The sequence below is a fragment of the Heptranchias perlo genome, chromosome 29 (assembly GCF_035084215.1).
Source record: "Heptranchias perlo isolate sHepPer1 chromosome 29, sHepPer1.hap1, whole genome shotgun sequence".
Taxonomy (NCBI): Eukaryota; Metazoa; Chordata; class Chondrichthyes; order Hexanchiformes; family Hexanchidae; genus Heptranchias; species Heptranchias perlo.
In genome coordinates, this window is record NC_090353.1 from 26,002,249 (window position 1) to 26,017,155 (window position 14,907).

General features: G+C 39.1%; 1 protein-coding gene across 3 annotated transcripts in view; it reads left to right on the top strand.

Moving 5' to 3' along the window:
- The first annotated feature begins 708 nt into the window (after positions 1 to 708).
- stk11 (serine/threonine kinase 11) overlaps positions 709 to 14,907 on the top strand; it is a 115,410-nt gene continuing 101,211 nt past the window's right edge. For all 3 annotated transcript variants that reach the window (XM_067968344.1, XM_067968342.1, XM_067968343.1), the window contains exon 1: positions 709 to 1,157. In XM_067968344.1, coding sequence (XP_067824445.1) covers positions 796 to 1,157 — 362 coding nt within the window. In that variant the 5' untranslated portion in view covers positions 709 to 795. The remainder of the gene's footprint in view (positions 1,158 to 14,907) is intronic.

The window sequence follows — 14,907 nt, forward strand, 5'->3', positions numbered from 1 at the left end:
TCAATGAGATCATTCTGATTAAGAAACGTTGGTTACATAGGTAAGTTTGTATTCAGTACACATATAGAAGCATATCTACTGTGCCCGCAAATTGCAATGCGTTTCCTTCCTTTAACATTAAACTTTGCAGCAATAAGAAGCATTGCCTTAGCGATTACATTATTGCCTCACATTTGCTCAATGCCTTATTGAACTGGTTTGACTGTCTCCACAAGCAAAGGGGCCTAACAAACCATTAAGAGGGCGTAGAGTTCAAAGTCTGACAGAATGTGGCATCTAAATATAATTCCATCCTTCCCTCCCTTATAACTATATTAAACCTTGGACAAGGATCAGACCAATAACCTCCTCCCCATCATAGGGAAGTGGAGTGGACGTGATGTGAGCACAGACCAATTAAAGCCTGTAATTTTAGAACAAAGGGATGCTCTGATTCGCTAGTGCGATCCTGATTGACACAGGAACCAGCCTATAAACGCTGTCTCTTTTGCAGCAACTTACCAATAGCTTTCAATAACGCAGCGTCAGGCGGAACTTTGCCGCTGGTTGTGAGGTGACCGTAATAATTGACGTGAAAATAGACCAATAAGCAAGGGCGGAGGCGGGACCTAATGTCTCGTCGCCCGGCAACGCTAGTGATGGATGGGAAACCCGACCAATAGGAAGAGAGAATCGGCAAAACGGGGTAGGGCGTGAGGTGATGACGCACAACGGTAACTCTGGAGTTGTTCAGAAGCAGGTAAACAAAATGGCGGCTGCCTAACAACTGAACTCCTGCAGGAGGGAGGAGAGGCGATGCTGCATGGAGCGGAACAACGACAACAGCAGCCAGAGGAGCCAGAGGAATCCGAGCCGATCCTGGCGGCTTTCCGAGACTATCTCGAGATGGACGAGGTCATTGACTACATCAGTGACAACGACCTCATGGGAGTAGACACTTTCATCCACAGGATAGACTCTACCGACGTGATCTACCAGCCGAGGAAGCAAAGGGCCAAAATCATCGGAAAGTATCTGATGGGCGACCTCCTGGGAGAGGGGTCCTACGGCAAAGTCAAGGAGATGCTGGACTCTGAGACCCTCTGTCGGAGGGCCGTGAAAATCCTCAAGAAGAAAAAGCTGCGGAGGATCCCAAACGGGGAAGCGAATGTGAAAAAGTAAGTGGATGGAAGTATAAATATTGTACACTTGACGGAGGCCCATGAAGCAGCAATAATGCTTCCTGACAGCTAGCACCCCAATCCCTGGAAGCGACAATTGGACAGAGCCACACATCACTTTTACTTTTGGCACTCAACCTGTCCCTTGTCGGTTCTTGTCCCCTAACGAGAGGGACAACGAGGCGAAGCAGTTGTCCCTGTTACAGTAGCCAACTTGGTTGCAATTATGATAATTGGATTTTTAAAAAAACTTAATGCCTAACAAAGACAGTGGTTTGTACCTCTCTTTTTCTCCCTTTAACAAAATGACAACACCATAATGAAGCTCTTGTACTGGACGTTTGATAAGTTCACATTTTTTGGAAGGGGGAGGAGTAAGTGGTATTCTCCAATACCGTAACTAACAATATTGTGAGATTAATAATTTGAACATACTTAATTTCCCACCAGACAACTGTTTCCTTTTAAACATCATCCAGTTTTAGTGATTTGGGGAGAGAAGGAGGAAGTAAAACATTTTAAAAACTAAGATTCCCAGCTGATTTGCTGTATAGTTTACAGACATTACTACCTTCCCATCAGTAATGGTGAGCAAGTTAATTTCAAGTATTAAGCACATCATTTACTTTTGCACATCATTTTCTTTCCCCTTTAACTGAAAGGTAAATTCAGTCACCTGCATCTTAAAAACTCAACCACTAAGTAGCAATTTATATTTTCTTACAAGTTAAATTTGGCTTAATGATGAAACAAAGTATTTCGTAGAGCAAAATGGATAAACATTTCTCATGTAAAATAATGTCTCAATTAAAGTTTAAAGATCGAATATCAATGTTGCTGTGAATTAATATTTTCCCTCCTAAAATTTGACTGCTAATTTACCAAAAGAAAAGATTAGGGTCTTTCTTTGGTTGAGGTCTCAATTTCAATTGGTATTCATACTCTGGCTTCACACGAAAGGCAAGATTTAGTCAGTTTTAGATGGGTCATTGTGTGATTGTGAATTTTGGGACTCTTCTCTGAGTTTGCACTAGCATGTTTCTTGGTAGGTTGATCAGGAATTGAGTTCTGTGGGGTTTATTTGACTTTCAAATTGAAGAGGAAAGCGTAGATGATTATGGGGGTGGGGGGAGGTTTTGAGAGCTGATGGTTTTGACATAGCTAATTCTGTGTTTTGTAAAGCATGTAAATTCTTCACCATAGTGATTTACAATCTCTCACACTCTATATAAACCTTCCTGCTTTGTGTATTTAACCCCTCACAATAATTGAGAGATAAGAAAAGGTAAAAGGGAGATCACTTATACTGCAAATGTAGTTGAGTTTTGAAATTAAAATGTCCTTTTTATATGCAGAGTAATACATATTTAGTTGAAATATCTTTCCTCCTCTCTCCCAAGGTTACTACCAATGTAACTTATTTCAGCATAGATCAGTTTAGTTTTTAATTTCTTGACTTGTTAAACTTCAACTGTATTTGTTGGTTGCTATACTGGAAACTTGAGTTTTCTGGCATGCTGCACAGAATTGAAGTGATAAGTGTAGGTTTTATTTTATAAAGCTGCTGGTGGTCACGTTGGATAAGTATTTTGAATTGTTTTTTCTTGTATTTAACGTTGATTCATGGTGGTGGTAAATTATATTAGTACTGTGATTTTTGTTGGGATTGTGATAGCCGAACAAATTAAATATTTGATCCAAATCAAATGCACTTAATGCCCCTTCGGCTGCTGAAATCCTGATCCATGTTACCTCCAGACTCGATTATTCCATTGCTATCTTGGCCGGCCTTTTACCCTCTGTAAACTTTAGCTTATCCAAAACTCTACTGCACTAACTCGCACCAAATCCTGTCCAGCCATCACGCCTGTGCTCGGTGACCTACATAGGCTCCCGGTCCGGGAATGCCTCAAATTTAAAATTCACGTCCTTGTGTTCAAATTCCTCCATGGCCTTGCCCCGCCCTATCTCTGTAACCTTCTCCAGCTCTCCGAGATCTCTGTGCTCTTCCCATTCTGACCCCTTGCACAGCTCCGATTTCCATCGCCCCAACACTGGCGGCCGTGCCTTCAGCTACCTAGGCCCTAACTTCTGGAATTCCCTCACCAAACCTCTCCACCTCTCCTCCTTTTAAGATGCTCCTTAAAGCCTATCTTTTTGACCAAGCTTTTGGTCAACTGTCCTAATATCTCTTTATGTGGCTTGGTGTCAAATTGTGTTTGATAATGCTCCTGTGAGGCACCGTGGGACATTTTACTATGTTAAAGGTGCTATATAAATGCAAGTTGCCCTTCATATTTGGAATTAAGAATGTAAAGGGGGCTGTAAAGAAAATTGCGTATACATGAATGGTCCCTGAGTTTAAAAAAAATGCAATACCATGCTCTTTTTTTTATCAAATCAATTCTTTTGCTTAAAAAACTATTCAGTGCCCACTTGAACTTGCTGATGATATCTACCTCCACTCTCTCTTCTACACATTCACTGCCTTCTGTGTGAAGAAGTTAAATCTAAACTGTTTATTCACCTTCCCTTTTCTGAGCTTGCCTGAGTGTCCCCTTGTTAATGAGTTTGTGGTTATGTCAAACAATTTATTAGGGTTCAGTTTATCTATACTTGTATAGGAAACATAGGAACAGGGTAGACCATTCAGCGCCTCAAGCCTTTTCCATCACTCACATTATGGTTGATCTCTAACTCAACTCCATTTACCCAACTTTGATCCATTTCCCTTGGTACCCTTATCTAACAAAAATCTATCGATCTCAGTCTTGAAAATTTCAATTGTCGCATTCATGGCCTTCTGCATACTATTCTCAAAAACCTCCAATATCTCCCCTGAGCTGGCTTTTCTCCAATGTAAACTTTTCCAGCTTAATCTCTCTTAGCTAACGTACCTAATCCCAGGTATATTTAGCTGTCCTTCTCTGCATACACTCAAGTCAGGATGTGCTCACTAGTATAGTGACCCTAATTGTACTTAATACTCATAGTATTAAGCACATATATGTGTACCTATTATTACTGCTGGACTTGTGTTCTACCACTCTGCTATATACCCTCATAATTATGTTTGCTGCTTTTAATAGTGTCATACATGGTGCTGATCGTTTTCAGTTATTCACCAGTGCGCGCACATCTTTTCTTGAAATGCATGGTTTTATTGCGTTTAGCTTGTTTTATTCCAGCATATCTTGAAGACAAAACTGCTGATATGATAGCATTAAAAAAAATTCTGTACTTGTGTGCCTGAGGATTTGATTCCTGATACAATCAACTCAACAGTCTCAAGGAATCTTCAGATATCAGCCAGTTGTATCTGAAAGTGGTATGAGGGAAGCTTCCCTCGTACCACTTTCAGATACAACTGGCTAATTTTGCTAGTGTAATGCAGTGATTTGTGGGCTCTCTCCAAATATTAATGCAATCCTGAGACCTCTGTCATAACTTTTGAAAGAAGGTGTTGGGTTTAAAGCTGAACTCTGGGGCAAACAGGACATGGAGATTGTGCACAATTTGGTTCAGTCTGAATGAGCAGTCTGGGAGGGGGATGACAGTGACAAGGGTACGAATTTTTGATGGGATGCCAAATAAATTGGTCCTCCCATTGCCCAAGTGAAGGAAGTTCTTCCTCGTTCACAACTTGATGTTGGACCAGCGACCTCGCAGCACAGCAGTGATCGTGGAACCAAGGCAAAGCTACATATAGAATTTGATCCCACTTCTATCTATAATGTTGCTAATATAATGTAATTGAGGAAAAGAAGCGAGCCATTGATGGAACTCAGTGACTGGGGGTGATTCTAACCCCAAGAACAGATGGGTCGGGGGCGGGTGAGAGTTGAAAATAGTTGTTTTTTGGTTCGCGACCACAACCCGGGCTTTATTTCCGGGTTTAACTTGGGCGCGTAAAAGTACAGGCTTCCCACTGGGAATGCGAAGTCTGAAAATTTTGCAGTTGCGACCCAAAAACAATGATTTCAACCCCCAACCCACCTGTTCTTGGGGGTTGAAATCACCCCCATTGTGTGGGAGCAGGGAAAGAAGGCATTGCTGGAGAGTGTTGGCTGTGTTGGGACATGTAGGAATGTAACCAAACAAGGGCAATCCCACAGACCCATATCTGCTTTTCTAGTACAGCCTTTCTGCTTTAGATGGAAAACTTTGTGTACAGAAGACCAACTTTTGATCTAACAGATTAGTTACAATACAAACTTTTGATGATTAGAGATGCATTTGAAAATGCATTTTGAAGTACGTTATAAAATGCCATGGGTTAAGCTCCTAGTATTTAAAATGACTTATTTCCTTTTCATTGTTGAAATTAGACCAGAATGAAGGAGCAAAATAGCAAAAATGGAAAGGTAAAATCCATTAACATTATTATTCCTGAGATGCATCTGTGAAACGTTGACCAATGTTATGTTGCCCTGCAATGTAGTTTTCTTTCCCCCCATGTCCCTTCAGACAGTGGCCAACACAATAAAAACATTTTTACTGTTACATCTGAAATATTCAGGACAGTTCATCTTTAGAATGCACAACTGTAAAACAATATTCGGCACATTTGTGAACAGTTTTGGTCATGCTGACCATGTGACTTTTATTCCTTGATAGGTTTTCACAAGGAATAAAAAGTAACCTGCTGCTGCCAAAAACTATATGTTGCTAAGGATCTCTATGTAAATAAATCTTAGTTGCACATTGGGCTAACTGCAGATGAAGAGATTTAAATGGGTTATCCAAGGGTTCCCTAGCATGACTGTATCAATATTAATTGTTGAGTGTTGAGGCTTGCTTATAGGGATGCTACTAGTGCACGTCCTGATTCACATACAGTTGGAAAGATAGCTAAATAAGTTGCTAGATGCATGGTGGTTTGCTTAGATGTTTGATATTTCATGGAGCACTATTTTTCTGAAGGAAATCCAGATTTGCATAAAGTAGCATTTACTTTGTTACCATTTAGGCATCATCAAAAATCCTAATCTTAGCATAGAGCAAAGTTTGGGCTGTTCCGGTTCAGTCAACAGGAAATTTTGCTTCTAGAACATACCATTTGTCACAGCAAAGCTCACCACTTTCTTTGACACTTAAAGTTTTGTTTTTGCGTAGAAATAATCATTAGGTATTTCCTTATTACTTGAGTAATGCTGACTGGTTTCCTCTGTGAACTGTTGCAAAATCACTGTGACGAATCATCCAAGATCAGATCAGCTGTCTCTCTATTTAGTTCAACCAACTTTGACAGAAAATAAAGTTCTCACATCACTGTTCCCATACCTTAAATATGAAATATTAACTTTGTGTAGCAATATAATGATTGCTGTGAAAAGCTTCTAATGTAGACATGTTAATTTGCTGCAACAGCTGTGGAACAGTATTAAATTTAATGTAAAGCTGATTTTCTTTGACCCTCATGATGTTGCGCAGTGTACTTGAACTGAGTGAACTCTGTTGTTTCACAATTCACCTACTACATACAAATGAACCATAAGATAATTTCTACAGCAATATAGTTTATCATGAGAGAGGAATTCAGTCTCTGTTGGCTGATTCCTTGTTAGATTTGTGCTCTTTGGTTTACATGATCAGACTTTTTTTTTATTTGTTAAATTTTGTGGTCTGTTTTGTATTCAAATAGGGTAACATTAAGTAAAAGTTGAGCTGGTGACTATGCAGAGAAACCTAAAACTGCAGTTGGGTTGCACACTTGGAGCCACCTAGAGTGTGCTCCAAGACTCCATCCTTGGCTCCCATTTTCACATCACCATTTTTAGGCATGGGGTCAGCTTTCACATGTATTTGACAACACTTAACTTTATCTCTTTGCCATCATCCTTAACACCTTAACCATCACTGTACTGTCCGACTGCAGTTGTAAGTTCTTTACAAGTGTGAACATCCTTGAACTATGTATTGGCAAGACTCGAGCTGTTCTATTCGGCTCCCGCCAAAAACTCCACACCTTAGCCTCTGACTCCATCCAACTGCTTGAGTGCACCCAGGCTGAGCTCGATGGTGTGTCACCTCTCTGTTCTGTTTGACCCTGAGCTGAGTTTCAATGCCACAACCAAGATTGCCATTTCCATCTGCACAGCAATGCGTGCTGTAAGAACAGGAACAGGAGCAGGCCATTCAGCCCCTCGAACAGCCCCTGTTCCGTCATTCAGTTAGATCATGGCTGATCTGTGTCTTAACTATATCTACCCGCCTTGGTTCTGTAACCCTTAATACCCTTGGTTCAATAACCCCTAATACCTAACAAAAATCTTATCAATCTCCGTTTTGAGATTTTCAATTGACCAAGCCTCAACAGTCTTTTGGGGGAGAGAGTTCCAGATTTCCACTACCCTTTGTGTGAAGAAGTGCTTTCTGACCTCACCCCTGAACGGCCTAATGCTAATTTTAAGGTTATGCCCCCTTGTTCTGGACTCTCCCACCAGAGGAAATAGTTTCTCTCCATCAAATCCTTTAACCAACTTAAACACTTCAATCAGATCGCCCATTAATCTTCTATATTCAAGGGAATACAAGCCTAGTCTATGCAACCTGTCCTCATAATTTAACTCTTTTAGCCGCTGTGTCTTTCTGGTTAATCTGCCGTGCACCTATTCCAAAGCCAGTATATCCTTCCTGAGATGTGGTGCCAGGACCTGAATGCAGTACCCTAGATGGGCTCTAACCAGGGCTCAGTACAGCTGTAACATAACTTCCAGCCCTCCTTGAGATAAAGGCCAATATTCCATTAGCTTTTTAAATTATTTTTTGTACCTGTTCACTAACTTTTAGTGATTTCTGTGCTTGGACCCCTAGATCTCTCAGTTCATCCACAGTTCCAAGCTTCTCGCCATTTAGAAAATACTCTGATCTATCTTTCTTGGATGACCTCACACTTTCCCATATTGAACTCAACATCTGCCACAGTTTTTCCCACTCACTTAATCTATCAATATCTCTTTGCAACTTTTGGCTCCCATCTATACTATTTACTGTGCCACCTAACTTATTGTCATCAGCAAACTTAGATAAATGGCTCGCTGTTCCTTCATCCAAGTAATTTATAAATATAGTGAAAAACTGTGGCCCCAGTACAGATCTCTGGGGGACACCACTAGTCACATCCTGCCAATTTGAATACATACCCATTATCCCAACTCTGTCTCCTACCTCCTAACCAATTCCCTATCCAGGCCAATAGGTTGCCTCCAATTCCATCCGCTCTCATTTTTGTTAACATTCTCTTATGTGGAACCTTGTTGAATGCCTTCTGGAAGTCCACTTTTGGAGGCTGAATCTTCAGCATTTTCCCCAATCGCCGTAACTCTTCACCATTCATTTTGTTTTTCATTTTCCATTCAGTGCTTTCAGATGTTTTGTGTGTCAGAAAAGAGTATGTTGTTGTTGTTGTAATAAAAACTAGAAAATGTTGGAAGTACTCAGCAGGTCAGGCAGCATCTGTGGACAGAGAAACAAAGTTAATGTTACAGTTCTGATGAAAGATCATCGACCTGAAAGTAGTTAGAGATTTAACAGTTTATAAGCAAGCACAGCCTGGGGAAAAAAAATGGGAGGGGGAGGGGAGGAAAGAAAAAAGGGAAGGTCTGTGATAGGGTGGAGGGCAGGAGTGATTAATTATTACAGGAGTGTTATTTTTGTTAATGGCTTATACACTAGAAATTTATGTTCTCATACGGGTTTGATGATCAGGCCTTTGTTGGAATATTTTTTTCCCTGATCAGGATGAGGGATGTGAATGCAGGGGAATCGAGTATTTCCCTAATTTTGGTCCCCAGTGTTAACCATGAAACATTCCTAGGTTGGATACTGCATGGGTGACATGTGAAGGAAAGCTTCCTTTATTCTGCTGCAATTCCAACTTCAGAAGAATAAAGCTCACTGCAACAGTATGTTTTCACCTATTTTTCATGTTTCTCTTTCGCGACCCCCTTCCCGTTCCCCACACCCGCAATACATGGTCCATCTGACGTGCCGATTTGGACATATGTATGTAGAGACTACCAAACTTATTTCATACAGGATATTTGCAGCAGCCAAAGAGATGAAACATTTCATCAGTCTGGGTGGATTCATATCCGGATTTCAGAGGTGAAAAGTTAGTCTGCTCACCCACTATGCCATTGAGTCCCTTTAAAAGTTTGTAAAAGTTCTTATTGTATTACTTTGATAAGTTTAAGAAAAATCAGGATTTGAGGCTTGGATGAAGAGGTCAGTTTAATGGTACCGCACAACTTTAAAGCAGCTGTGAAAGAATTTTACATCATAAATGTAGAAATTTTCCAGCAACTTTATAAATTATAGGATATACTTTTTTCCATTCACTAACTGGTTTAATACGTTACAAATTATAGTGGTGTTGCATCAAATACATGATGGGACAGTGTGTAGCTACTTCGAGTCTTAATTTAAAACTGCGAGTTTCATCACGAGGAACACAAGCTGACAGGCTAGTCTTTCTACCGCTAACCTTGCCTACCTGTCAGAATAATGCTATGCAAAACTAAACTGAGAAATGGACAGAATGAAGATTAAGTTGAGAAATGTAGGATGGGAAAAGGGTGATGGAGACTGAAGGGAGTTGGCTTCAGAAGAAACCCCTTCCCAAAGTAGGCATCACCTGCCATCCAGATTACCTCTAATCCTCTTCATAGGTCATTAGCGTTTCAATATGAACTAATGCACTAGTGTAGGGAAATAAATTCTCCCTCAGCAGGGTTGGGAATATAGACTGGATCACTGGGTCTTGTCTAGACTGGCTTCTTTCATTTTGAATCTGAAGCTAGTGCATTCAAGGTAGGTCAGCCTTGCTTTATGGCTACTTTTTAATTATAGCTATGTGGAGTTAAATTTTATAGCCATTTTTGGATTTTAGTCACCCTATTCCCCCACCCCCACAAAAGAAAACAGCAGGACAAACAAAAAAACATTAGCCTTGGAATCTGGGCCACATATCTAATATGAATCTCCCAGAATCCATAATCTTAGACTAAGAGGGATATATAATTGGATAATCTGTGTAGTTTGCTTACAACCTTTCTTACCCTTGTGCAGTCTTGCAACAGGGAACTCACTGCCTCTGCAATATTGATCATCCTCTCTGCTCACTTTCAGTAACCAGTAGGCGGTACTGAGCACACAATTCACAATTGTTAATCGTAGGGGCAGAGGTGCATGTTATGGCACCAATGTACAGTGCCCTGAAGTGGAAGGATACAGGTTTATTTTATCGTACTGTGCTCAGTTTCTAATCAAAGCCATGCTTCTGTGGGAAACTGGTTAGCGGAAGGTGGGCATCTTCCTGAGAGGCAAGAGAAGGTACAACAGCATCTCTATTGGCTGTTTTCTCTTCCCTCATGGCAATTGACCAAAGGTGATGTCGGGAGAAACCTGTCTTGTACCCAGCTTCATGGGGCATATATCCCAGGATAGGTAATTGGGTGTATGGCATCAGAAAAAAAAGGGATTTTCTAGTTTTACTCTCCTGTTGATGGAAGCCAAGAAATCCAGAAATATATGTGAATCCATCTACTTTGATCTATATTTATGCTCATCAATCATAGCTCTATAGGAGTTCTTAAAATGCACTTCGACTAGGATATGAGTGATGCTTTAATCCTTTGAGGAAAAGTTCAGTTTACTTGGACTCCTCTCAATGGACCTCACCGCCTGATTCCTTCGGGATTGTAGATTTTGGTTCGAAATACCTGAATCTTTGACCTCTCTCATATCAGAATTTGTTCCTTTTAACTTGCATGATGCGGATACATCTCTCAGTAATCTGATGTACCATAGCTACTGCTACTAAAAAGCAATTGACTCCTGACGGTGATATTATTCCACTCTAGAGAAGGAGTGTTGTACGGCAGAACCCCATGGTGTATAGGTCCAGAGCCTTGAATTTAAAATTTGTTGGTCACAAAACATGAAACCCAAGGATTTAAACAAAGAAGAAAATCTGTTTTTATTTTGCAATCAGATGGAAATTATGCCAAAGACATAATATCTTGTTCTGAGTTACAACAAATTGTGTAGTATGACTTCTGTTTCAAACATTTCTCCCAAAAATTATTTGTATTAAGGATTAGAAAATTCTTGCCATAGTAAAAACTGATCATCTTCTAAACTGTGATATTTAAAACCTTTTAAAAATAATACTGGAAGACTTTCTGTACCAATGTTCATGGATAGTCTGGGACCTGCAGTACGGCCCCTGATGTTTACAGTGGTACCGCAGCAGCTTAAATGCAACAGTGTTTTGCCCATTGATGTAATAACGTGAATTTACTGAAGCAATGCATCAAATGACTACAGGTAAAAATATTACCATCTTACTGATATTGAATGATACCGGACTAATAATATTTGTAATACTATTTACTTACCACTTTACAAACTTGCTTAAGATGCAAAAAAACTTTGCTTATTCTTGATTTCTCCCTGAAACCTTCCTCCTTTTATTCAGCTATTTACATGATTGTGAAAAAAAAATTCTTCCCCTACCCTTGTTGGATTTGTAATTTCTTAGGAAGCCGATGTTGATGTAGCACTGTCCAGTGTTTTTTCCACTAAGTCTCCAGTGATCAACACCTAAATTGATGGTCAATTGCCAATATCTAGGTCTAGCTGGCTAACCTATTCTGACCACAATGCCTGACGTTAGCAGCAAAGTGCTTTATAAACACTGATTAAAAATGTCAGTCCCCCTCAGACTCAAAAAACCCTCATTCCAAGCAACACCGTTGGCTTAGAATTTTTATTTAGTTGTTTAACTGGAATAAAAGGCCGGAAAAATCAGATCTTTTAATTCTTGATTTTTTTTTCGGCTGCTTGTGCCTCACCGATAGTTATTTATAAATTTTCTGCCTCGTTGTCACAGTACATTCTAAAAATTATAGTTCCACAGGAGCAAGATGAAAGCTACAGCTTCTAAGATGGATCTCTGTCTGATACATACAGTATTAGTTCACTGCTGTTGAAAATCTCTAGTCCTCAAGGTCCAGGTGAAATTTCCAACTCAAGCCCGTGGACAGAAGGGCCAGATTTATAAAGGAGAAACTTCTTGCAGGCATTTAAACATTAAATGGTCAACCTTATGGGTAGTTTTAATGATTTTTTCCCCCCCTTCCTTTTGGAATAGTGTAATTTTTCATAGTATAAATGTTCTTTTTAGTTGTATATATTGATCTGAGTGAGTTGTGGTTGAAAACAGTGTGAAGGAATTATTTGGAGCTCTCTTTCCCCAAAGAGCTGCTGAGGCTAGGTCAATTGAAAATTTCAAAACTGAGATTGATGGACTTTTGTTAGGCAAGGGTATTAAGGGTTAGGGAACTAAAGGCGGGAGATAGATTTAAGATAAAGGTCAGCCATGATCTAATTGAATGGCAGAACAGGCTCCAGGGGCTGAATGGCCTATTCCTGTTCCTAAGATTTGATTGGTTTTATTCTTGCTAATTTGTAATTGGTAGCTTTGGAAAAAAATTGATGGATTTGATTGCTTGGTTTTCTGCTGGTTCCTCATTAGTACTTTTTGCAACTTTTGATTTATTGATTTTCAGGCAATTGGATATGTGACTGGCTCTTACCAATCACAATACTTTCGCCCTGCAGCTGTGTGATGCTTTGGACATGTTACACCTTGAGGTGTGATGTGCCTGAGGCGACATTTTAAGGTGTGACAACTTTGAAAGTTGTGACACTGCGGATGGGTGCTAGATGCAAGACTTTGAATTATGTAGAACCTCATATTTTGGTCGTGTGGTTATTGTGCTTCACACACCAAAACCTTGTAGTTATTTCTTCGCTTTAATTATCATTGCTATCCAGGCTTGGTTTTTGGCCCAAGGCAGCCTAATTGGAATTATGTGACAAGGACTTTCTAATAAATTGGGATGCAGTGTTTGAAATAGAAATTTTATTACATATTTTGCTTTGACAAAATTTCCAGCTGACTATTCAGACATTTGTTTTCTCAGAGAAAGCATAACATACCTTCAGTGGCCTCAGAGGGTCTGGTTTAGTAAGCTTGTTAGTTCTCTTCAATGTGCCAGCAAGGAAGCTGGGGTGGGAATCAGTTTATGCATCTTCCTTTGTTATTTTATGTAATCTCTTAAAAGCAATCCTACAGAACTTAACCTATGCTATAAATTTATGTCACTGATTTTCAAGATGAATCATAGGTTCATTTGCAGGAGGGGCCACTATTTCTGTCCACCTTGTCATCAAACCTGTATCTTTCTGTATTTGTTGCCTTTTCTAGGATGTTTCTTTTATTGTTTTAAAAAAAAATACATTTTCTGCAATAATACTGCTGTTTGTCTTTTGGGCAGCTGATACTATCTTTGAGGTTAGGACAGAGGTTCTTGGAGTATGTTATTTGTAGGAGAGGGTTCTCCTATACTGCAAAAAAAATGCAAAATACTAGTATACAGCACAACTTTCTAATGTTGACTAGCTTTTACTACTTATGCTGACTAAGTATTTGATGGCTGTTCACATTCTTAAAAATTTTAAAGGAATCCATAAATATATAGTTGAATTTAATTGAATTTAATTTAAAAATATAGTAGAAACAGTATGACTTTAGGTAAAGTCATACTGTTTCTACTATATTTTTTGCACTTAATTTAGTGTTTGTCCACCATAGTATGATATTCTCAGTAATTCAGAAGAAAACGCGAAGCCTCTTCCTTTCACAGGGAAAATTATTTTGTGCCATCATATTATAACTGTGTTGATTAATTTGAAATGATTGAATTGTACAGTTTAAGAAGAAACTGTTTTCATGCCCTGAATCATGGCCAGGGCATTTAGGAAAGCCAAGTTGTCTCTTTCACAGACAATAGGAAATTAATTAAAGTAGTTGTATTCTTTAATTTGACCTAGGTGAGGCAGAGTCAAAATTTGCAAATTAATGTCATTAACAATTCACATTCAAAATGTGTATTGTTTTAAATATTTTCTTTTATTAGGAATAATGCTTCTGCTGCCTCATCAGGGCTGCCATTCTGCACATAGCTGAGCTGAGCAGATTGTATTGTGCCCATTTTTGCCTACCTGCAGCTTGATGTTGTTTATGCAGGCACTGTGTATTCCAGTGAGAACTGACATATGCCAGCTAGTGAGTGTTGTTATTTTACATAATGGGTAAAGGGAGGTTAGTGCTGGCTATATTAGGGTTTGTTTACTCAGTTTATTGCAAAATAAAATTATAATTATAAAAAATGATTATCAGTTAAATATATGTTTTAAAACAATCACTTTTTAAAAATAAAAACTTCCAGTAGTTTAAAAAAATCAGTTTTATTGATTTGTTGTGGACTCTGGACTCTTCTGTTTCTACATGTTCTACTAAGACCAACCCTTTTCTAAAGGCACTTCAGATACTGGTCACGAGAAGATCTTGAACATTGGACTGGTCTGTGCCTTGATGTATAGTAATCAAAATAAAATGTGAAAACTGTTTATATTAAAAATAAATTTAAAATGCCATTTTGTAATATGGATCTGACATGGAGTTGCTGTGGTGTTTGAGTAACTGGTACATTTTATTTTTAAAGGGGCAGCACCTTCATGAATGAGCATAGCACCCTTTGTTTGTAAACCACATCGGATATACATGATCTTGTAATTTGTGCAGCATGATCTATGGCTTTTCTTCCCAAATGTTTGTCAAATACTTTTGAATGAAAATGCAGATGTATAAATTTGCGTAGAAAATTGTGTTCAT